This window comes from Nanorana parkeri, unplaced genomic scaffold (assembly GCF_000935625.1).
Source record: "Nanorana parkeri isolate BGI_ZX_2015 unplaced genomic scaffold, ASM93562v1 scaffold654, whole genome shotgun sequence".
Taxonomy (NCBI): domain Eukaryota; kingdom Metazoa; phylum Chordata; class Amphibia; order Anura; family Dicroglossidae; genus Nanorana; species Nanorana parkeri.
The window spans coordinates 550,798-577,300 of record NW_017306922.1 but is presented as its reverse complement, the minus strand read 5'-3'; the positions used below and the strand labels follow the sequence as shown (position 1 = coordinate 577,300).

Sequence of the window (26,503 nt, the reverse complement as noted above, 5' to 3'; positions counted from 1 at the left end):
AGATTGTCATGTGCAGCACATACAGGAAGACAAGCAAACACTTTTGAAATAATTCTTCCCCATGTCCTAGTTTTAACTTATTAGAAGATCTCCCGGCAGGCTTATTTCAATGGCTTCACTGTTACCTTCATAAACTCAACCAACGGAACAAAAAAATGTTGCCTGGAGGGACACGACATGACATCTTTCACTTTTATTCTCTAAGTAGAAAGTGCTACATGAATATATGGAAGCCTTTATTATTCTTCTTAAACTGTAATGTATAAGCTGAAGTAGTTCTAATCTTTACTTGTAGGCAGCTAACTTTTTTGGATTACACGAATGCTTTAAGCATTTCTCTTTTTCCACTTCTATTCTCACCCCTGTTTCCCATTTCAATGCATGAGAAGGACAACCAAAGGGAAAAATTGCAATACAGCAAAGTCATTAAAGGAATAGAGAGAGCATTGACGTAATCGGATTTAGCATTAGATCCAGACAACTAGCATTTTTTTTAGAAGGACAGATCAGCAATGGTGAACTTCATTTTTTTCACCTATAAGAAATAATAAGAGAAGCAGTATATCTGAATGGAAGTAAGTTAGGTATAACAACTAGCAAAATGGGCGCCCAACTTGTATTCATGATACCCACCAGGCTGTTCCCAGTGTCTGTAGCTAGAAGGGTGCATTACATTTAATGGTTTTATTTGCTGTTTGGTATGTCTTGATAAACAAAATGCAATGGGTCTGACTGCCTTTGAGGCACTGGCACTAATCAATTTCACTGAGAAAGAACAGGCTCTTAAAGTGTATACAAGCCAAAACAATTAACTTCTTTTGATTGTTTCCTTTTGGTCTATTAGACATGCCATTGACAGAGTCTTTGTTTATCTGTTCAATAAGTGCACAAAATACATTATTATTACAGGTATTATATAGCGCTGACAATCAGTCCCTGCCCTCAAGCAGCTTACACTCAAAAGGTCCCTATCTCACATGCATACATACAGGGCCAATTTAGACAGGAGACAATTAACCTACCAGCATGTCTTTGGAGTGTGGTAAAAAAAACCCAGAGTACACGGAGGAAACCCACGCAAGCACCGGGAGAACATGCAAACTCCTTGCAAGGCAGAAGCGTTAACCACTACACTACTGTGCTGTCCGATAGAATATTATGATGGTATTGCCAGAAATCTTTGTTTGGGCCTAACTTTTTATATATTCTGCCTGTGCTGTACTGATTATATAAGCCCTGCCCAGTTTCCTCTGTGGACTACAAAACTTTCCCAAGTGATACTGATGCAGTTATGCGTCCTTATACAGCAGGATTTCTAGCCGTTACCCCAGATTATGTGTGTCTTTGTGAGCCTATGTATACTGCTTTTGGAATCCTTACCTGCCTGTGACAACCAGTCTGATATGGTTGGCCAGTTGTGAGCTAAGGGTGGCAGAAGTGGTAAATGTACTATTTTGGTATAACATGAAGGATAAGTGGTCTTTCGGTGGTAACGGCTAGTTTGAGTCCTTGAACTTGTATTACTTTTAATCATTTACTTTTAACATCACTGCCCAGATAATTATTTTTTTCTCTCTACTGAATGCTGTCAGGCTTAAACTTGTAATTTTTAATTTCACTTGTCAAAATGATAATTCCACTTTTATGCAAATTAACAGCATATTAAAATGGATCAATCCAACTATAAATGTTCAAGTGCTTTGTCTTGCTGTCTTCAAACAGAGTACAGCGTGTTCACTAATGAAACACGATAATGGAGAGAAAAAAGAAACCTGAATCTTAAAGGGCAATTCTATGCACACCAATATAGCTGAAGCACATGCACAGGGACTGTTTTAGCAGCCAACAATAAATGTGGATACTCCTGTAAATACTCAGCCGCTGCGGTTGAATATAGGGCATATACTGTATATAGCACAGAATAAGAAAGGTAATAGCACTGTCCAAAGCCTGTCATTTCACACACTCCAAGACACCGCCCCACCTCCTATCCTGCTTCCCTCCTACAGGCCGGCTTTAGTACCTACAACCCTTTCACTTACAGAATAGCTGTTTGTGGAAGCTTTGTGTAAAGACAGGCTTCCAGTAATTACATTAGCTAAACTGAAAAAAAGTATTTCAATACTTCTAAAGACATAAGTGAAATAATTATTTGCAATAAGTGTTCAAAAGGCCCCCTATGGTGAAAACTTTTGTATTCTGGTAACTGCAGTTAATAACCATAATGATAGTATTCAGTGTATGGATTTTTTTTTATTTTACATGACTGTATTGCTATTTTCTGTACATTTCATGCAGGTAAAACTTTCCAGGAAAAAAAAAATGACAGGCACTGGGGTTGGGACAAATGATAAAGGTGCTTACATCAGTTAACGTTTTATTCCTGTAGTTAAAGGGCTTCTAACATAAATGTTCATATATGTATAGATTATGGCAGCTGACTAGGTTATTCTGCATATGGGGCACAAACTATCACCTAAATAATCCATAATAATACATTCTGTAATATAATGCATGCACCTGTCCAAAGACACAACCTGTGTGTGGCCTTTCTGCCTCCAGTCAGGTCCTCCTATAAAAGGAGTCAAGGTCTGGACAATTTTCCAACGCTCCTCTGTAGAGGAGAAGGGTCCCTCCAAGGAAGCATGATAGTCAGGCATTTTGTTATATTTGTATGAAAAGTGCAAAAAAAAAACATTGATCCTGCCAGAAATGGTTATTTCATGTTCCTGTACAACCTGCAGTGTTTCCCAGGCAGTCTTAAGAGCCCTATCTGTGTGAACTACAGAACAACTCACACCTGCGTTATGGAGATGTGGAGAGAAGATGTAGTCCTACCTCCCCTCCTGCCCTAGGGTGACAACTCTGCTCCCCCCATATATACAGTACAGTGAGTTAATATTATCACCCTAGGACAGGAATGATGTCACTGGCAGGGTCACCAGGAGAAAATAGAAAATAAGACTAAAAAGAAAACTAATGCAACCGCCACATTTAAAAGCTAGTAGCTTGCAATATATTACATTTTTAAATGGGTTTAGGTACCCCCTGCACTTCCCGAAATAGCCTTTCTGTAAGATGGTAGTCTTTAAAAAGATCAGTTAGCCTTCACATATTTTGTGCCATAGGCCATACTGTCTCTGCCTATTTAAAAAGTACAAATGTGATACATTTACTTTAATAGCTGTCAACTGTGCACCTGATTAGGGAGAGTTAAAAAAGCACTCCAGGCATATTAAACATTAAAGAAAAAAGGGGCTTGTGTTCCTGCCTGGAGATCCGACTGGTTATAATTGCCCTGATTAGATTTGCATAATAGCTTACTTTATCTGATCCATGACCAAAATAAACTTGAAAAGCAGAAAATTTAACCCGATAGAAGATAACGGGTTAAGTAGCGGTCAAATTAAGGATCCGGACAAGTCAATGAATAGAAAAAAAGGAGATAATTTTATTGAAAACACATATACGTTTATACATTTAACTCATTAAATACCATTAAAACCATGGATAACATGCAGTCGCAAATTAAATGTGGATCAACCCTAATCAATATTGCACTTGGGTCCCCACCGTGGTCACTTCTCCCCACGGTGGGGACCCAAGTGCAATATTGATTAGGGTTGATCCACATTTAATTTGCGACTGCATGTTATCCATGGTTTTAATGGTATTTAATGAGTTAAATGTATAAACGTATATGTGTTTTCAATAAAATTATCTCCTTTTTTTCTATTCATTGACTTGTCCGGATCCTTAATTTGACCGCTACTTAACCCGTTATCTTCTATCGGGTTAAATTTTCTATATTAAACATTAACCCTTGCAGTGGGGCCACCCCCCGCATTGCAAGGGTTAAGTGCTCATTTTGGTCTAGGGTCTAAAACTAAAAACAGATATACTAACCCAATCACCCATGGCAATGAACACTCACCTCTCTCTCCCTCCGCTCCAGCTGCGAAATGACCCTCGGCATCCTCAAGTCTAATGCAAGTAAATGGACGCGATGGCATCACAGGTCCCCAGACCGCCAGAGCGGAGGGGGAAAAGAGGCTGCAGGGACCAGGCCAGCAGCCAAGGGGGGACAGAGGTTTGAATGGGTATATCTTTTTTTTAATTTTAGACCCTAGACCAAAACGAGCACTTAACGCTTGGAGTGCTATGGCAAGGGTTAATGTTTAATATGCCTGGTGTTCTTCTTTAAGGAATAGGCCATTCTACGCTAGAGAAGGAAAAGAAGGGGAACAGTGGTCATGTGGTTTGCAAAACCAGAAATCCTGTCTACAGGATTGCAGACAAAGATAGACTCCAATCTGGAAAGGAGGAATTTTTTTACAGGCAAAATGTATGAAGTGGATGGAAGGTCATAATCAAAGAAGATAATAGTATTAGTAAAAACTATAGTACATGGAGATACACTAAACAAGTAGCTTAACACAAATTACCATTAAGACAGGTTGACCAGATACAGCATCTTCACCGACCACAGCATTATAAGTGCTCTGACTGAACACTGGTGAGTTGTCATTGACATCTGTTACATTTATGGTGACTGTTGCAACATCACTCAAAGGTGGAGTGCCGCCATCTGTTGCTTCTACCGTCAAATAATATTCTGCTGCGCTTTCGTGGTCCAAACTTTCAATAATAAAAATAACTCCTGTTTAGAGTTGAAAAAACAAAAATGCACATTAAAATATTAAAATCGGAAGGTGATGGGACTATGAATACAAGAACAAATTCAAATATATGGATCTCTAAAAAAAATGTATGGTTCCTTAAAAATATCATATTGTTAATTTCATAAACAACAGGAGTCTTACAAAGTCATTGGGGTTGATCCACTAAAGACAGATGAACTGTTCACTTTGCAAGGGAATTTTCTCTTTAAAGAGAATTTTCGTTCAGCTTAGTGCAGCGTTTCCCAACCTTTGTTCACTCACGGCACTATAAAAAGTAGGGATGTTCATATACCAAGTAACGTACTTTGTACAAGTACATCTACAGATACTTTTCATGCTCCAAGGCTAGACTAGAGAAAAATTCATAAGTTAGGAGGCAGCTGTCATTCTTAAGGAGTATACGGAGCTCCTGAGATTTGTACATCCCTGGTTTAATGTATGACATTTGTTTTTTTATAAATATATATTTGGGATGCACCAATACCATTTTTTCAAGTACAAGTACTGATACAGTACTTGTCCAAGTACTCACAGATACAGGTAATGTAAAATTTTTGTTTATTGTTATTTGTATTTTCTAAAACAATACAGACTAATGATTTCAGGACAGTGGTGGAGCGCCAGAGCCAGGTCCCAGCTGCAACCACTGCAACCCTGGTAGTTCTCATGATTCCCAAGTATCAGCACTGGTATCGGAACTATTATCTGAACAGCCCTAGTAAAAAGTATGCAAAATCTTGAGGCACCCTAGTCTAAAATATAAGGGGGAACCCACAAATAAGTGGGGTTCCTCCCTTTGCTTTACAGTATGCCCTTGAAATTAGAAGCCCCCATTCACATCAGAGCCCCCCTTTCACACCAGAATTCTCCCTTTCACATCAGAGTACTTCTTCACATCAGTAGCCCCGCTTCATGCCACAATCCTCCCTTTCACATTAGAAACCTCCCTTAACATCACATCCCCCTTCCCCTTTATATCAGACCCCCCCTTTCATATTGGAATGCCCCCTTTTACAGAGTTCCCCCTTTACATCAGAGCACTACCATCAGAATGCTGAAGCCAGAAAGTACCTTGGTGTGTCATGGCACCATGGTTGAGAAAGGCTGGCTTAGTGAATGAGTTGAAGCTCTGCTGACTGTCATCATCTAATTTATGTGCAAGTGAAAATACTGATTTTATTGTTCTTGCTCTTGATTCGGTATTCTTTGCAAAGTGTATTTTCACCGCATTAACTAAGCTAAGGACAAATTGCCTTACAAAGTAAACAGACTATCTGCTGGTGATTTAATAAATTGACGTCAATGCCTTTAACAACAAAACAAACAAACAAGAAAACAGAATTTGAAAAATGCTACAATGTATTTGTTGCCACTTGGAATAGTGTATATGCATTTATTGAAGAGGAATTTGTATTACATAGTGAACTGCACACAGTGTCGAAGGCTCTGTTTACACGTATGGGCATTTGGTGCAGTTAATTGTATGTTAAACTGCAGCTAAAAAGCACAATGAACCCTGTGACTATATATGGAACTGGATTGTTCTTATCTCTGTGTTTTCTTCCACCATCTAAACATGCATTTTACTTGATGTCTTCCATGCATTTAACCAAGCCAAAATTGCGAGGCTTATTGCCATTTTTTCCCTGTGCAGTGCAGCTGCTGGTTCATTGATTTCTTTACTTATTCATGCCTGCGACTTTGTCAGTCTGAAAAGGCCAAGCAGCTTCATATGCTCTGGCATCTCGCCAGCTGTTCTTAAACAGCAGATCCGCAGGAGTTTGCGAGTGGCGACACCCATTGCTCGACATAACTTTCCAGTACAGGAGTTTACAGCTTTCTTGAGAATGTGGATAATCCTTTATGCGGGAAATTATGTTTTCCTGGCTTACCATTGTAGAGGTTTAAGGGGGTGTCTTTGACCTAACCTTGCCAACTGGAAAATAATTCAGCAGCCTGGCTGTTAAAAAAAAGGGGCTCAATTCCAATACTTAACAGGACAGAAACAATAACAAGATAAGAATGAAAGTTGTTTGTCTTATACAAAAAGGAGCAACCCATAACATATGGCTCATTCACACTAGTTAACAAACGCATTTTTGTTAAAGTAGTTAAAGCAGCCTGTTCATTACGCTGCGTGAAAAACATCACCAGTAGCATTTTCTGCAATGCAGCACACCACAACGCACCCTGTATGCATTGCGATGCACTGTAATGTAGGTGTATTGGTTGCTTCTGTACACGTGTTCGGGTGCCATTCTAGATGAATGGCACTGTGATGCAAATAGTATTAGGTTACCGTAACGCAAGTGTGAAACCAGTAACAATATTTAAAGTGACACTAAACTCAGGAGTTAAAACTTAAAAATACATTAAAGTACCTTAACTATAAACAATACTGTACATTATTTGTCCATCTCTCAGCTGCAGATCCTCAAATCATCTCTGAATGGGTGCTGACACTGTCCTTCCTTCTGGAGGGTGGCTACTTTTGTTCCCCATGGTCTCTGTGTGTGTTGTAAAGTAGCCAACGCTCCAAGCTCACTCCCGTTGTCTATACAAATCTCTATACAAATTAGTTAACTAAATGTGAGATTGTAGTCCAATACAGGAGCGAGCTTGGAGCGGTGATGCACAAATGAGCTACATTTCTGTTTATAAGAATACATATAATACAAATAAGATACATTTTAAGGTACTTAGGTACTTGAATGCATGTTTAAGATTTATCTTCTGAGTTTAGTGTCACTTTAAGGGCCCATTCACAATGTTGCTTTGTGTTAGTGTACGCATTACCGCAATGCATGATACATGCACCAGCGAATTGGTACCAGTCATTTTCAATGGTAACACAACTCACTAAGGGAATGCACATACAGTATGTTACAGTGCACCACAACACATGGTAATGGACTATCGTGGATTTTGGTGCACCACACTGCAAAAAAAGGTGCATGTTAATGTAATGCACCAGGATGCCAAGGTGTAATGGGGCCTAAATCATGATATGGCTCAGGGACCTAAGGTTTTACTGCCTATATCTAGGGTTTTTTGTATCATTGTAGCTGAAAGCGCTGAAAACACTTAATACATCATGCGATGATGAGGAGGGCTCATATATCATCAACAGGTGGTAATACAATAAATCACTCACAAACCTTAATATACAGAACATAAATATTACCTGTTACTGGGTTAATGCTGAATTTTCCTTGCTCATTGCCACTGATAATCTGGTATGAAACTTCTGCATTAGCCTCAATGTCTCTGCTTGTGGCATACACCTGGAGAACTTTGTTTCCAACTGTTATGTCTTCTGACAATGTAGCCCCATACTCTCTGTGTTCAAAGACCGGTGGATTATCATTAATGTCCAAGACTGATATCAACACATTTGTAACTGAGGACAGCTTCCGAGGTAATCCATGGTCACTGGCTTTGACTGTAAGTGTGTACACTGCTTGCATCTCCCGATCCAGAGGTTTCTCCAAAGTAATTATTCCAGATGACTCATCAATGGAGAACTGACCTTCTGCTGAGCTGACTAATGAATAGTGCACCTTATGGTTTAGTCCTACAATAAAAAAGACATGCAAGAAAAACACCATAAAGTAAAGTAACAGTATTTGGCAAGTTGAAGCTGAACTTCTGGGACCCCCATGCAGTAAGCCTAGGGGTATTAGAATATTGTGTAAGGGTAGATTTTTCTATACTCTAGGGATTTCAACATTTTTTGTTTGCGGTATATCAATATTTGTATCCTCCAGTTTTTTACAAGATACTCTAGCTATTTTGTTAACATTTAAACAAGATTTTCATGTTGTATCTAAACACCTAGTACACAGATCTGCCATGATGATGATGTCTATTTCATATAATTTAACATATAACTAACATTTTCAGGTCTGCATACAAGGGTTTCCTTATCTCAATATCTATTTCAAATTATAGATTTTCCCAAGAGATTGTTAAACCACAAAATGTTGCCTTGTGTTTCTAAACATAGTGACATCTGATCACTATTGGGTAGATTGGGTGGTGATCATTTTATAGATAGCCACTGAAAGTAATGGGTAGTCACAAAAAGCAAATGTCCTGCATAAATTATTGTGCATTAGTCAGACTGGACAGTTCCATAATATTACAAAGGATCGAGTTTTATCACTGGCCAACTTTTTTAACAACAGTATCATCAGCTGACTCTTTAGGAAGTCAGTAATCTACTAATTCCTATAAAGCACTTGGTAACAGCACCATCACCGATTGATAATTCAGCAGTCCCATGCAATGACACAAAGTGTAGACCGTATATCTAGTTGGAATAATGCTGCTTAAGAATAAAAAAAGATATGTACATGTGAGATGATCCACACTGATTCACTTTGACCAAGGAACTCACTACAGAAGTGGTTAATACCTGTATCAGCATCTATGGCCTGCACCCTTGTGAGCGGAGTTTTGGGTTCAGTATTCTCAAACACAGTCACGCTGTAAGGATCTGCAGAGAACTCTGGTGCATTGTCATTTACATCTTCTAATGTCAGCTCAACACTGGCTTCACAGAAGTTGCCACCTCCATCTGTAGCTTTCACCAAGAGATGGAAGACTTCCTGGATCTCACGGTCAAGTGGTAATGATGTTTTCAGTTCACCTTGAAAAGCAAAAAAAAAACATTTTGAAAGAGAATCCACACTTTGCTTGCTTTGAAACTCTAAAACAAGGGAGCAGGTTAGGTGATGAAAGAAGCTTAAACTATGGCCTCCCAAAAAACAAATATGCGCAACCTGCACTTGCAGTTTCCTCTTAGTTCTTCCACAAATACTGAATGAGTCTGCCAGTGAAGTCCACCTAATGCAGCGTGCTGTGAAAATGTGGCAACAATGCTGAACTGCTCCTGAATTCAGAGCAGATTGCCACTCTCATGTAGGCTGTGACTGCTTGTACTACAGTAGAATGAAAAAATGTTGCTGGGGGCATGGCTATTAGCAATGTCACTGCTGATACACAAGCCTTTGGCATCTGGTAACCAAAAGATCAAACATCTAAAGGATTGTTTGTCAAAATAATTATGTGTCCTTGAATTGGCCAATTGTACATGTTTATGGACTAAGGAAACGTCCCAGACGCCACATTTACCTCAGAGATTCAACAACAATTGGCTGGGAAAATCCATCACATATAATATATTCTTTCTCTGAGAGACCCTGGCGGGATGTCAGCAGATGTTACAGAATGTCCATATTTTTTTTTATTTATTGTTGGCATTTACATAGCACCAACACTTTATGCAGTACTTTACATACTGCACATTCACATTAGTCCCTGCCCTCAAGGAGCTTACAATCTAAGGTCCTTGTCTCAAATGCATAGATACATGCACACACATACTAGGGTCAGTTTAGATGGGAGACAACCTACCGGCATGTCATCAGGATACCTGGATGAAACCCATGCATGTGCTGCCAACTGAATATTTTCACCAACCAGATCAGATGACAAATATGTCTATTGGTACCTTTAGTAGTACAGCCCAGACTTTCCCTTAAATAATTTAACCTTCTGTGCACATACACCTAAAACACATATATTATATTCTAGGTCTATGGACACAGACCTAGAGTGATAGTAATTCCCACTATGGACCCTGAGGCACAGTGGTCCAGTGCAGGACACCCCTTCTAAACAAAACTTCCTCTGCTAATCTAATCAATACTGAAGCACTTTCAGTGCTTGCACATTCTTTAGTTATGAATATGTCAGCAGCAAGCACACAGAGCTCATACACAACATGTTCTGCAAAAGAACTAAGCTCTTGCTAGGGTATTTCAAGGTATTTCCAGGTCAGCTGGAAGTTACAATTCCCCTAATGTGTTCTGGTGTAGACATTTCTTTTTTTTCATTTAGTACCACAGTTTAAGCCTCTTTTCTTTAGCTCTTAAAAGTTATGCAGCACAGTTTAGTGAGGGATGCTTTGCTCCATGAAAATGGATGCATATACCACAGCTAATCAGTTTATTCCAGTCTAGGATGCCTCTCCTTAAATAATCATCATACTAGCAGGAGCTTTGTGCAGAAGGTCTTTATTAACAAGTCTTGAAAGTCTGCAGAAAAAAAAAATTCATCCACCGAGATACAGAAGAACATTTACAACTTTTAATGTGTCTGGATATTCCAATTTATACAGAATGAGAGCAAAATACTACTGAGAATGCAGGCACTGAAACATGCAGCTGTTGAATCTATTAATATAATTTTTCCACAAATTTAATACAAAGGTTCTTATTCTGCCCTTTCAAAGCATGTTTGGCTTCATAATATAAAATAATAATACCGTCCCCCGTATAAATTTTGTAAGATTCTAAGTTCTTTAAGAGAAAAGAGTAGATTATTGCACCCCTGGGATCGAAGTGCTGGTATCTTTTTTTTTGGCACAGGAAGGGTTTATCTGTGCAAATAATTGTAGTGCAAGAAAAAAGATTATGCAAAAAAGTTGTTTTTTTACATTAGCAAGGGTTGTGGTAGCACAGGAGTTACAGGGATGGTTAGTATAAGGGTTACAGGGAGAGTTTTTGAGAGGATCAGTGTTAGACGTAAAGGTATGGTTAAAGTAAGGGTTGTAAAGGGAATTATTGTTAGGGCTAGTGTTAGATGTACAAGGAGAGTTAGTGTAAGGGTTACAGGGAGAGTTATCACGAGGATTAGTTTTAGATTATAAAGCAGGGTTAGCAGGGTAAGGGGTACAGGGAGGGTTATTGGGGGCATTAGTGTTAGAATTACAGAGATGGTTAGTGTAAGGGTTAAATAATAATAGGTATGCAGCGCTATGGGTCAGTTAGTAACTGATTAAATGGGTCTAATCTAAAGGATATTGATCAGACAATAACCGCAAATTGTGCATAAATAAACAGACCTCTTTTGATTTAACTTGTACAAATGGATACAGATAAATTAACGTGAATTTATGTGCTAAAGATATGAGCCATTACCTCAATAGAAACTGTAGATCACTGCTGATCAAAGTTGTGCAAAAGTGCAAAATCGTGCAATAAATATATATGTATATAAAAATAAATATGCATATAAATATAAGTGCAAAAATATAAATTGATGAATTCTTAAAACAAAATATACATAAAGTAAAAACATTATTTTCATAGAGAGTATACAAGTTCATAAAAGTCCAGAGGCTTATATCATATTCAATGTGATTGATCCATAGTAGATGAGTGAAAATAATTCTTAATATATCCAACGTGTACAGAAAAAGAATCCCAAAAGTGCTTGATGATCCTTCCCAAAACCGTGTTTGTGTCCACGTCAACTCAGGAGTGCACACTCACCGCAATTTTATTGTATGTTAACCATAGGAAGTTCACTGATAGACCACGGAGTAGCGCTGCATACCTATTATTATTTATAAGCTGGACCACAGTGTATATAGTGCAGCAGCTATATTAATATCTATTAGTTCTCTAAGACTACCCATAAAGCGCAGACTTGACATTTTTCTCTTAGTGTAAGGGTTGCAGGGAGAGTTATAGTGAACATTAGTGTTAGAATTACAGAGAAGATTAGTGTAAGGGTTACAGGGAGAGTTATTGAGAGGATTAGTGTTACACATAAAGGGAGGGTAAGTGTAAGGGTTACAGGGGGAGTTATGGTTAGGACTAGTGTTAGACGTACAAGGAGGGTTAGTGTATAGGTCATAGAAATAGTTACTATGAGGATTAGTTTTAGACTGTAAGGCAGGGTTAGTGTAATAGTTACAGGGAGAGTTACTGTGAGGATTAGTGTTATATTTACGAGGGTTAGTGTAAGAGTTACATAAAGTTTTAGTGTTAGGGTTACAGGGATAGGTCTTTGAATAGGGCTCTTTACGCTGGAAGGTCTTTACCAGAAAAGTTCACATGCTGAAAGTCAAAGTGCCTACTTTACGATACTGTGACCTCTCAGCTTTTTAACATGTGTCCTAATACCAAGTAAACTGCTCTTAAAAAAGGAAAAGGTGAAAGGTATTCAAATTATATGAATGTGCAGAATTAATTATTTACCTTTACATTATGTAGGTAGTATCAGAGATGAACAAATGTGGTAACATGGACGACGTGGTCATTACATGTCTAAAACAACCAGCAAGGCTATTTTCAAATACAATAAGATACTCACCAGCATAAAGAGTCTATTGTTCAGATTGTGTGTATATAATTTGCCTTGTACTACTTACCTGACTATACTAAGTGGCAGCACTCCATATTATACAACATAAAATTAAGCACCTCTTGTGATATAATTATAATTGTATGAAATATTATTATAATAATACGAATATGAAAAACACTGGGAAACAATAAGGCACCATGAACAATAGAAAAACGTCACCAGCACACCGCAAGTTGAAAAATCAAAATGTTCATTTATTGCCAATAGCTGTATCTCATCGCCTATTGTTCATGTGTGGCGGCGCCATCCGCAGTCACTTCGAGCACCCATCCTCATTAAGTGGGAATCCCGGTAAGGAGTGTGGTATGGTTCCTGTTTCTGTCTGGAATAAGGCACCAGGCACCATAAAGGTAAGCAAGTGTAATGGGAAATTAAGTTCTGTAGCCAGTAAGTCCAATGTAGTTACTGGAGGAACTTTCAAGGATTTAGTCAACACAAATAATGTCCACTAAGTGAATTAATAAAAAGCTGACCTTATATCATGCCTACTACCCACAAAACTAAAAGGGCAACTCCACTTTTGCAGAGAAAAAACAATCCCCTTTGAGTGATCAATGTACACTGCTGGTATTTGAACAAACTTTGTTGCAGATTCCTATATTTTTCTGTTCTAAAGAAAACACTGTTTGTTTCACCAAGTCCCTTCCAGACTGATTCCTGAATGGGATGGTCCTGTTCTTATAACTGTCTGGTGCACTTTCAGTGTTCTAATGAGGACAGTTGCAGTGTCTGTACCTCTTTAGTAGTAGTTAGACCTTAGAGTTTATCTCACCAAAAAGAAAATGACTATTGCAGGGATGCCTAAAAATTTTACTTTTATCTTAGTGCAGACTTCTGGCAATTCTGTGAGCCAATCACACCAGCAGGAAATTACATTTCTGGGGGTGTTCCTTACAGCAATGATGTACAGAACACATCCAGGATGCCAAATTCCACAGAATTTTTCTAACAGTTTCAGAAAATAATTGTGGCTTCAGATTGAAATGAAAAGGTAATTTGTGATAACATTAAATTATAAAATGACCCAAAATAGTTTTTATATGCTATATTATTTTTTTCAACAAAAGTGAAGTTTTCCTTTTTGAGCGTAAACGTCATCACAGAAACCTTTTTTTTTTTCATTTCATATTAAGTTTACCAAAAATGTGTCTTTTACCAAAAGGATTGTCTTTTGCAGTATCATTCTCTCCGTGTCATAATATTCCATGATCTGCCTAAAGTTCCCAGGACAGCTTCAGCTGCAGGAACTGAAATCTGAAAGCTTAGAGAAAGGCTTTCTGCTGGAAACTTTTCAAAGTAGAAGACACAGAGTTAAAAAAAAACCTGATCTATAATAGTTTAAAATGACTAAAATAATAGCTGAGACCAATCACATTGCTGATTTTGTCTAACCTTTCTCCAACATTAATGGATGAATAAACCTTGCCTGTGTAGAATATCTGTTTTATACAGTTATATTGAGTTCCTCAATTAATAGAATTGGTGCAATTAAGTGACTATTCCTGCAGCAGGAAATTATGCCTGGCTTTTTCTACTGAAGAATTAACAGTAATGATGTCTGGAAGACATAATTAAAAGGTCAAAACAGAAAGTGTAGAATTTATTACATTTCTGGAGCTCACCTGTAAATGGATTGAGGTGAAATTTCTCGGAGCCAAGTCCATGCAATGTGTAAATGATCTCAGCGTTGGAACGAATGTCAGCATCGGTGGCTGAGACTTGTAGAATTAGTTTCCCGGAAGGAGCATCTTCTGAAATGGTCTCAGAATAGGAATCCTGTGAAAACGTTAAATTCATTTATTCTCTTGAGAATATTCTTATTAAAAATGAACTAGGTCTTCAGAATAGTAGGCGATAGTCATTTAAAGACAACAGCACACAGTGCCGCTACAATACTATACTCCTGCCATATACTAGTTGTTTTTTCTTGTTCGGCCACGCAGGCCGCAGGAGAAAAAACACTTGATTTCCCCATGCACGCTAAACAGAACACTGACTGCAGCTGACAGAAGTCACTGTTTGTGCGACAATTTTTGGACCGGCTCCTTCAACAAAAGTCGATTGGAAAATTGACATTTTACTGAGCAAAGGGTCCCAAGGGGGTCACAATTTGACAAAATCCGAGCAGTGTATGGCAAGCTTAAGGCACAGAAATTCTTGTAAACTGGTATATCCGTTAGTACTAAACTACCAACTCAATGGAAGATTTGTGCTTCTTGCTATTGCAGTGTCAATAGTTCAAACTAATATGATAGAACAGAAGTTGTTTTGGCAATTAAAATAGATACATTTTTGACACTGTAGGGTTGATTTACTGGAGTAGCATAGCATGTTCACTTAATTTAGTGAATGAGGTGAAGCTCTAGTGACTTCAATCACCCAAGCATGTGCAAGCCAAAGTCCTATTTTTTTTACATTTTCCTTGCACTTGAGTTGGGCATCCTTTGCAAAACAAAGTTTCACTTAACTTCACCGTGTTCACTGAAAATTCACTTTGCAAAGTGAACATGCTCTGCTCCTTTAGTAAATTAACCCCACTAACCTGAATCTAAACTCCAGGCAGATGAAATACACAAACTGATGCAGCTCTGTACTCATTAATACATTATTAAATGCATTTTTATGGAACGCAAGCAGTGTATGCACCTGAATTTGACTTGGAGGTGCAGAACTAAAATGGGAAGCAGGATAATTACAAGTAGACAATCGTTTGTGCTGTATTGCAAGGAGCATGCTGATAGAAGGAGAGAGCTTAACTCTGTGCTGCTTCTCCTTTCCCTACCCAGTCACAGGGAAGGAACAAGACTTGCACTAAACTTTAGTAGAGAACATCAGGTCTGCTGGCCTGCCAGACAGGGCTGTGCTGTGTGGCAGAGCTCTGAAAATCTCTGGACTGGATTGACAGAAATAGAACTTCCATACAAGTATTTCATTTGTGTATTTAGCTGTTTGCCTGAAGTTTTAAGCTCTAAGCACCAAAAAAATCTAATGTTTTGTGTTACTAAAATCAATAGTGTCAGAACATCCCAGACACACATTGCTTTCATGCCTGTCTGAAGCAGAGGAGCCATGCCTGCTATTACATAAGCTGTGGGCTGAGGGAGACTGTGTTATACTTGTATTAGCTTGTTGTAGAGCCTATTTACGATGCTTGAACAGATGTTATGGAAAAATTGACTGCTGGTATTTATTATGTAGATACACTATATGCCATTTAGACCTTGAAGTGATGATTGCACAATAGTTTCTCAATCTAGTCAAGGCATCCATTTTAAAATAAAACTTAATTCTGTGTAAAATAGCTACATAATCTATGTGTGTAAATTGTTAATTTTTAGTCCTAGAAGAAGTAAATAGAAAGGGCTGCTTAAAGCGGACCTTTACCTATATCTTTAAAATAACAACAAATACACCTTTAGAAATGTTTAGTAATGACAATCTACAAACACATACTTCTAGATAATTGCTGGCTTTGTATTCTTTGCATTCCTTATTTCTCTTTTCTTCCCCAGTCTTGTGACAGTGGCCATGTTTACTAAGGGCAGATTACTATCTCTCCTATTACCACCTGAAAATCTGGCACATGTGACCATGCACATCATCTCAAGGGTGGAAAATGCCTTTCCCTGAGATCTCATGAGATTGCAGATGAGATTTCCTAGCAATGATCTGCCCTTTCATAGCAGGAAGTGAATGTGCAAGTGTAAGTATTTCAAAATCACAGCATTTTACACCTGACATGTCTATGTTATTATTAATCATCATACATAGAGGGATGTATTGGTAGAATTTGATTTAAAGGTCCGCTTTAACATGTCAGTTACTGGCCATCACTTACAATTTTGACTACAAGGTTGTGGGTGGAAGGGCATAACATACAGTGTTTGATTTATGTAAACTTTAAGACATTATTAAGGATTACATTACTCTGCTCACCTACATTATATTGACCTTTCAATGTTTGACTTTTTTTATTGCATTCCATAACTATTTACCACTAGCAGACTATCCTCATTAAATGGTAATTACTTGAAATGAAATTGCTTGCATTACACCTAATCTAACATTAAACTATGTGTGAATGTTAATCTAATTCACTTAAGTTTAGATATATGAATCTTTGGCACTTTACCATGAATAATTGACAGGCTAGTCACAAAGCTGGAATTCCTCAAACATAGAGCAACATAAAGACTTCTTGCATTACACACGAGGGGGGGATGGGGATTTATTAAAACTTGTAGAAGACAAAATCTGGAACAGCTGTGCATGACAACCAATCAGCGTTTTCAGTTTATTTAGTTAAGATTTGAAAATGGGAGAAAGGCTGATTGGTTGCCATGGGAAACTGCTCCAGATTTGTTTGCCTCAGTGTTGATAAATTCCCTTCAAGATCTTTAGAGGCCAATTGCAGGGAAATTAAAAGTGATTGCTTGCAGTGGGACTGCCCCTGCATTGCAAGGGTTAACTGCTCATTAATGCCTAGGGGACAGGAAAAAACTGTTTTACTTACCTGATACATGCTCCCACTAACTATCTCCAGGCCACTAGACCAGTTCCCACAGCATCTTCTCACCTTCACTCTGGCAATCTTCAAAGCTCTGCATTGCAAGTGAGACAGTCCACAATTGGAGTGGAGGGAGAGAGAGGGAGAGCGCCGACCTAGTGCTCAGCTGGAATTATGTAAGTAGAACAGTTTTTTTTTTCTGCCCTCTAGGCATGAAGGAACAGTTACCTTTGCAGTGTGTGTGTGTGGGGGGGGGGGGAGGGGCAGCCCCACTGCAAGGGAAAACTTTTAATTTCTCTGTAGTTAGGCTTTAAATACATTCATTCTTGTTCTACATGAAGACAAAGAAAAACAAAAAAGTACCTTTTCACAAACTGGGATATTGTCGTTGGCGTCAAGAACCTTCACTTCCACCACCGCCTTGCTTGCAAACGTTCCATCAGTGGCAGTTATGTTTAGTAGGTAGTTGTCTTTTACCTCCCTGTCCAGTGCTCTTTTAACATACACCTTCCATTCATTCTGCATATTTCCAATTGCAAACTGGCCCAGAGGATCCCCTCCTGTAATATAAAAATCATATTATCATACAGAAGATCTACCATGAATTATTGATACTGACACCGAAGGAAGAGCAGTAAAATCTATGTCTATGTTAAAGGGGGTGATGTCAGCATCCTTCAAACAATATCCTGGAGATTGCCCAGTACCCTAAATCTCACAAGATTGCACTACACATTGCAATAGCATCTTCTCACAAGATTTCAGCTACTTGAAATTCCCTGAGATATCACCGGAAGGATGTGGAAGTAGCCCTCACCTAGCCACCATGGGCAGAAGTGGAGGTAAGGTAAGTACAGTATATTTAGGCGGTAATAGTAAAGTAAAGTCCGTTGTGGCAGGTGGGCCCTTGCCATTTTATGCAAATATGCACAGCATACTTGCACATTATTGTAAACTTACTATACAAGTGTGCTCTCCTCCTGCGCTGATCAATCTACTCTTATCACTTGTTGCTCCATCCACTGCTGCCTCCATATTCTCTGCTGTTTCTTACACATCCCCCGCTGTTCTGTCCCACCATTGGGTTGCCTGTGATGATGTAACACATGCACACAGGTGTTACGTTGTCATCGGCACCTGGCTGATTCCCAGAACCCTGAAGATGCTGGGAAGGACCCATGGTAATACACTGCACAGAGCATATGCCATACAGTATACTTGAGAGATCAAAACTATTAGAGGTTAGAAGCAGGCTTGGCATGTCTATGTCTGCCAAAAAAAACCTTCTAATTACTAGCAGTTTTTAATTTTTTTAGGTATACTTTTTCTTTAGTTAACTTTTTTTTCCCTGCAGGTAGTGTTTTCTTTATTTTGTTCCAGCTCTTTGATATGTCTCTGATATACCCATCAGCACCCAGTACAGGCCTTTGTTCTACTCAGTGAGATGTGAATAGGTGTAATCTCAGTAACTAATCAAAAGGATATTTTGCAACAAATTGGAAATACCAGTGCACCATAAGCATTTGTTGTTACCTCTTATGGAACCCAACATGCATGGTGTGCTCAATTACTTACTTACTCTGGGGACAACATACCAGAGACAGGATTACTATGCAGAACAGAGTAAATGCTCATCTGGTTCCATGCGCTGGTACCTCACTGTTGGAAAGAGCAAGCTGCTGTTGCTCTATCAGTGACCAAAACGCTACAGAAAATCACTCTCCAGGGAAGCCCGAAAAAAGGTAAGCATTTATACAAAAGTAGTAAAGCTGCAGATAGTTGATCCCTTGTGTACAAAAAGTTTACATAGATATGCCATTTACATCCTTCCATGTCTCTGTCACTGTTGACAGGATAAAGTTTTTGTGCGCAAAGGGATCAGCAATATCTCGCTTCAATACGTTCTTGTCACCTGGTTTGCTGGCAAGTGATTTTCTTCACTATTTTTTATACTGACATGGTTGCTTCAAGGATTCCCACACTGTTGCAGAAGGGTGCTTTAAGGGCTTTCAGAAAGCTGCCTGAAACTTGTTAGGTGCTTTGTAAAGGCTTGCTTAATGTGATACTCTTCAGACTAGTGTTTACAAGCTAATTCCTGTGAAATGGGCCTAAAGTAGTACTCTGGTACATGCTGCCAGCAATTAAGTTTTACTGGATATAAACACCGAGGTCTACAAAGTTCAGAACCAGGCATAAATATGCATAAATAATCACTAGTGGAAGACATAACGCCACTACAGACATTATGCAGTGTGAACCTGATTAGCAATTCAACTGTAAATGATGCAGCTCTTCCAGCAAGACTAATAAAAATGCTACTAATTATCATGTGATGAAAAGAAGAATGTCTTAAGTGAAAATTGGGGACTTTTGGAAGACAAATACATAATGATATATCACTGAGGTGCCTAGGAGAGGAGAAAGTTAAACAACAAAGCTCTACATTTGAAAAGAAGATAAAAGCCATTATTTCAAATAACTTGAACATAATTAGCTTTGAAACATTACCTAAGTGATTCTTAATTTGCAAGAATAAAAAAAAATGTATAATTAAAAAAGAAAATGTTTATAATTGAATAAACATCAAAAATAATAAAGGCACTTATTCTAAAGCATAATTATATATATATACACATACACATATATAAACACATTACAAGTAATAAGGTGAAAAACAACATTAGACATTTAAACCTGTGTTTTATAGGCTGCATGTGGCCCTTTTGCTCCTTCTCCTTCACCCTCAGTGATTTAGAGTTAAATAAAATTATTTGCCCATAGTTGTTCTCCAGTTCAGAGGTCACATTTTATTACCTACTTTTTCAGCTATATGTTTCAGGAGATGTTTTGTGGCCCCTTTCTATGGAATTAAATATTGTAAGCTGCAATTTTTACAATAACATCAAGCTCTGATGATCCTTTCCTAGAATTAAGTACTTAAAGGAGAACTATGAGGTAAGTGCTTTTCACTCACCTCATAGTTCTAGCCGACCTGTGACAATGAGACTGTCACAGGTCGGCTCAGTAGATCGAGAAGTGAGCGAACACATACCGGCGTTCGCTCACCTATTGATCCTGTCACAGCTCTCTGCTGTGACAGGGGAGGGGCTGGATTCCCCCCCGCTCCGATCCGCCAGCGCTGACTGGCAGATCGGATGGTGGAGGGGGCGGGTACAGCTGGCTCTGCCTCTAGATAGCCAGAGCCAGCTGTCACTCACGCAGCTGGGCGGATCCAGACATAATTGTCCAGCTCTGCTTCAGCTGCGGCGCTTACGTATACCGCGAGTAGCTCACGGTATACTGAGCTTAGGATGACGGGAGGACGCTAGTTTGTGTCCTCCCGTTACCCTAAGGGGAACTATGGGGAAAAGCCTTAACCCCATATTTCTCCTTTAAGTAACAGACTTAGCTTCTGATAAAGGGAACCTATGAGCATACAAAGATGGAATCTGCTGTGGCAGATTTGTTTGTAAAGGGGCAGGCTCAAGGGCTGTCATTCTGAAACTTGGTGTTACTATCTTGTAAGTCACTAGAATGGGAAGTCTGGTCTTTTATTTATTGGTTCTAAGTCATTTGCTCACTGGGTAGTAAAACCAAGATAAGAATGACAGCCATGAAAAATACACATTAAAAAATAAATCAGCAAATGACTGATCACATAGAACATAGTTTAAAAGTGACACAGCTATATTATAAAACACTCCAAGTGAGTGGAATGTATTTTCTGCCTGGAGGCGAAAACACAGTTACCTGAGGGCCAATGAGTGTTTGTCTAAATTTACTGTATCTTGTGTACTGAATCCAATTGAGCTGAATGTGGAGCAATACTGGGTATACTGTAAAGAACTTCTTACCAAGGGTACATAACATTTGTTATCCAGCTGTTAAAGGAAAACTAGTCTCACCGCTATACACTGCGTCCCAATTGCCTAAGCCTAGAGACATATGTGCATGTGACCACAGCTTGGAGTGCTTATATAACTCTTTTTGTTTTCTTTTTTTTTTACATAGTATTTTGTCAGTATACTGACTTACTGGATGTTTAGTGGTGGGGAAATATTTAAAAGAAAATAATTTACCTGTAATGTACATTGTAGTTTCTTTATTGATATCTTCAGTATCATCATCGGTGGTGCTCAGAATGGCAATAATACCACCTAGAGGGTCATCCTCACTCACTGTACCTTTGTATATTTCTGCACTGAAGCGTGGAGGATTATCATTTATGTCCATCACCGTAATCTCAATTATAGTGGATGATGACAGCACTTTATCACCATGGTCATAAGCAACCACTACAATGTTGTATTTGTTTATTTTTTCATGGTCAAGCTCAGCAAGAGTGGTGACCCATCCAGTTTCCAAGTCTACTGAGAAAAGATCTTTAATTTCTTGCGGCTCCTGTGATGGTGCCAGCATATATGAAACATGTCCATTGAATCCTGAATCCACATCGACAGCTTTAACCTGGATGACTGTAGCCCCTGCTGCAAGATTCTCCACAATGAAAGCCTCGTATGGATTAGCTTCAAATACAGGCTTATTATCATTGACATCTTTAACCTGGATACTAACATCCACAGAGGTAATTACTTCATGCTCTCCATGAATACTTTGAGCTAACACTGAAAACTGATACCATTTAGTTGTTTCATGATCCAACATCTTCTCAAGTTTTAGCCGGCCATTTTGCTTGTCGATGACAAAAATGTCATCAACATTACTCTCAAGGGTATTTCCTTTCCTGATATGATAGATTACAGGCTGACTACTATCTGCTCTGATAACATCCAGCTCTGTACCAACTGGAGTGTCTTCAGAGATACTTAAGGTATAAAAAGGCTCAGAAAACTTTGGCAGCTGCACTTCAGGTGGAAGGATCTGAATCATAACTGGCACAATGCTCTCTCGATGTGGTGACCCACCATCAGTTGCTTGAACAAAAAAAGAAAAGACTTCATCTTCTAATCCAACTAAGCTTTCCTTGGTGGTAATGATTCCAGAATGTTGACTGATTTCAAAATTTTCTGCAACACTTTCAGACTTTGCCACAATGCTGTATGATATATCAGCATTTGCACCCTCATCACCATCAGAAGCCAAGACTCTAACAACAGTAGAACCTCGCGGAATATCAGATGCAATGCTCAGCTTGTACTCGGAGGCACGGAACTTTGGATCATTGTCATTAGAATCTGTTAGAATGATACTGACCGAGCAGAACCCAACTTTTCCACCAGCATCCTTCGCCATTACACTTATAGGGATGACTTTGTTAGTTGGACTTTCTCTGTCAAGTTTTTCTGCTGTAAACAACTGTCCTTTCTCATTAAAGAAAAAATTGTCCTTAGCATACTCGTTTAGAATGTGGTAGGTGACCTGCCCATAGATTCCAATGTCTTCATCAATAGCTTTAAGTTCTGTCACAAGGGTATGCACTTGAGAATTTTCTGAAAGTTCTACTTCATACTGACTCTGTCCGAATGTAGGACTATGCAAATTGGAGCTTATTACAGCGATGTGTACCTGAGCTGAACTTCTGAATACGCCATCAGAAACAGAGACATTGAGGATGTAGAATGCTTGTAGAATATTTTTCCTTAAGTGTGAAACACGTATTATTCCATTGTTGCTGTCAATAACAAAATTCACATCTTCATTGCCAGAAAGAATAGAATATTCTAATTTTTCAGTGTCATAACTATCAGGATCTGTGGCTTTGATAAAAGTTACAAAGCTTCCTTGACTTGAAAGCTCACTAATTCTAGCTTCATAAACCAGTTGTGTGAATTCTGGGGGATTATCATTCAGATCAATAACATTGACATTTACAGTGGCAATGCTACTTAAGGGAGGAATTCCGCTGTCCACTGCCCTCACTAAAAAACTGTATACATGCAAATATTCATAATCCAGTGGCTTGGCAACTGCAATGAGTCCACTATTGCTATCAATGTGGAAATATTGTGAAGCATTGCCATGGTTACTCACTATGTGGTATGAAATGGCCTTATTTTGACCAGAGTCAGCATCTGTGGCCATTACTTGTAAAACAGATGTTCCAATTGCTGAAGCCTCAGACAAGGTAGTCGAATATGCCCTCTGCTTGAACATGGGTGCATTATCATTTACATCTTCTAAGATAATATCAACAAAAACTTCAGCATGTGCCCCAGTTACAGAGTCTGTTGCTCGGACTCTCAGTTTATATGCTGGGTGGGACTCAAAATCAAGAGGTGCAAATACAATAATTACACCTGTGTTGAAGTTAATATTAAATTGATTGAATGGATCGCCATCTGTGATGCTGTAAATTATTCGGAGACCTTCTGGACTGCTGGCTTGTATGTGTACAACGGGGCTATGGAGCTGGGCATTTTCCGCTATTACTGCACTGTAAAAAGGTTTTTCAAAGACTGGCATTGCTTTATTCATTACTGTAATTGGAACAATAACCTCGGCTGAATAGGAAGGGCTTCCACCATCTTTTGCTACAACAGTGATAACATATTCTTTATTAAATTCCTCGGGATCAAATTCTTTTTTCAGTGAGATAGCACCTGATGGCACTATTTGAAAGTGCTGAGAATAGTCTTTGAGAGAGTAATGTATCTCTCCATTTTTATCAATATCTTTATCTACAGCAGTAACATAGCGGATAATATCACCCACTTTGGCATCCACCTGTACCATTGCATAATATGGAAGATTGACAAATACGGGGCTGTTGTCATTGATGTCTTCAACAAATACTTTTACCAGGACATGCACGACTCTTGGTGGCTTTTGCTCATCGGTGACCTCCACAACTATTTCATACAGATCCTGTTGTTCTCTGTCAAATGGTATACCTGTGGTTGATAGGACACCAGAAGTGTGGCTAATTTTAAATCGGATATCTGGGTTGAGAATATTGAAAAACAAAGGTTCATTGATGCGACTGCCAACTGCACTAATAACAGTTAATGTTTTTATCTGAGTTGTATTTTCTTGAATGAATGCAGAGTAAGTCCGCTGAGTGAATTTCAATGAGCTTTCTTTACTTTCTTTCACAATAATTTTCACTGATGCAAGGGTAGAGAAGCGTCCATCTGAAGCCCGTACATTTAGTTCATAACGACTCCTTAAAGGACTGGTGTTTTGGATAGTTATTACACCTTTGAAAGGGTCAATAGCAAACTTTTCTCCAATGTTACCTTCAACTATAGAATACATGATGTCTGAGAATGATCCGGAATCATCATCTGTTGCATTAACTGTAATAACCCGTACCCCCTTGTATGTTGGTATTAATATGGAGGCTTCATAGACCTCTTTTGAGAACACTGGAGCACAGTCGTTGATATCAACCACGTATACTGTAACATTGGCTGAGTACTCTGCAAACAGTCGTGGATAGCCCATGTCATGTACTTGAACAGTGAAATGGAATATATTTGTCTGTTCGTAATCTAATGTGACTAATGTGCGTATCGCACCAGTGCTGGGGTCAATGGCAAAATATTTATGGACAGATGGCTCGACGATTTGATAAACAAGCAAAGCATTTGTGTCTCTGTCAGCATCAGTGGCTCGAATTACCAACGGGGTGTTTTCATTAGTTAGGACAACACTGTTAGCTGGTGCAGATTCACTAATAAGTCCTCTGTATTCTCTCTGCACAAAGACTGGAAAGTTGTCATTCTCATCTCGAAGATGTACAACAAGTGTTGTATTAGATGACAAGCCAGCCATGTTTGTAGCTTGAATGGAAAGAGTAAAAGATTGCATTGTTTCAAAATCAAGATGGTCTCGAGTTATGACAACACCTGAATTTGGATTTATCTCAAAGGCATTCCGTATATTTCCGGTTTTGATTTCGTAAGTAACCGAAGACTGGCTGTGAGTGGAAAGCATTGCTACAAAACTTCCAATTCGTGCCGATTCGCTGATTTCAGCAGAGTACTCTTTCTTCATAAATTTGGGGGCTGCATTGTCTGAAACTGTGACAAGGATATGTACGGACGTTATCTGGCTCATCGTAGGTATTCCATGGTCTGAAGCTTTAATTACCAGCTCATACTGACTTTGGATGCTTCGATCAAGTTCTTTTGTTGTCTTTATAATACCCAATACTGGATCGACTGAAAAGACATTTGCAGTATTCCCTGGAAAAAGAATAAAATACACTTAATAAACATTACTTGTGTAATGACATAAACTAAACTTTTTAATGTGTTTTAATTTGAAGAAATGTTACATTTCCATGAATCCCATTTTAAAGTCTAAATGTTAGTAAACTGGGCTCAGGACTAAAATGCAGGTATTGGTTACCGAAAAAATCTTCTCATGCACCTTCATAATGTCCAGTAAGACAGCTTCTTACAGTAATGGGCCAAAAGAAAGGAGAGGGAGTAAGGAGGGAGAAGGCCAGCTCTGGACAATGACAGCAAGTGCCAAAATGTTCATAAAAGAGGAACCAGGGACTAGGAACACCTACGACGCTTGATGAGAGTTTCAAAGGCATGTACAGGCACTTCCAGGTGCCAAGTTTTTAATCCTAGGGCACTTTAGTAAGATTAAATACATGACAATTGTGCTTTAAAACCTTTTTACAGTGTCTGCCAATACCATACACTATATCTATTTTCTGCATTTTTTTTAGCATTATATTTAAAGTGCATGTCTAGACAAAACTTCCTTTTTTTTAGTTTTGGATAGAGTGGGGGAAGGATTGAAACTCCTGTTGGGTTTTATTGCTAAGAAAATCTGCAATAGAAAGAATTCAAACGATGAAATAAATAAAACCTTCCAAAAAGGACATTCACCTCACTTTTTAATTTAACTGAAAAAATGTGTGAATGCTGGGTGAAAGTTATCGGAATCTTGTGTGAAAACATTCACAAATAGACCTTTTTCAACTACCTTTCTACAGTTTATCTTAATGCTCTGATCTCTGTCTACTTTTTTTAATAACAAGATTATAAATTATAGTTATATATAGTGCAGTCCACATCAACCTCTGCACAGAAGGAGTGCAATGAAGAGTACATTGAGCTCATCCCTGTAACAACTAAAAAAAAATTAAAAAAATGTAAATAAATAATTAAATATA

General features: G+C 38.5%; 1 protein-coding gene across 3 annotated transcripts in view; it reads right to left on the bottom strand.

The window, feature by feature from the left end:
* The window catches only part of FAT1 (FAT atypical cadherin 1), a 186,860-nt gene that overhangs the window by 47,230 nt on the left and 113,127 nt on the right, over positions 1-26,503 (bottom strand). For all 3 annotated transcript variants that reach the window (XM_018563332.1, XM_018563329.1, XM_018563331.1), the window contains exons 9-14: positions 21,489-25,556; positions 17,773-17,969; positions 14,525-14,678; positions 9,100-9,333; positions 7,867-8,256; positions 4,446-4,660 (exon numbers count right to left, since the gene is read on the bottom strand). In XM_018563332.1, the coding sequence (XP_018418834.1) occupies positions 4,446-4,660; positions 7,867-8,256; positions 9,100-9,333; positions 14,525-14,678; positions 17,773-17,969; positions 21,489-25,556 (5,258 nt within the window). The remainder of the gene's footprint in view (positions 1-4,445; positions 4,661-7,866; positions 8,257-9,099; positions 9,334-14,524; positions 14,679-17,772; positions 17,970-21,488; positions 25,557-26,503) is intronic.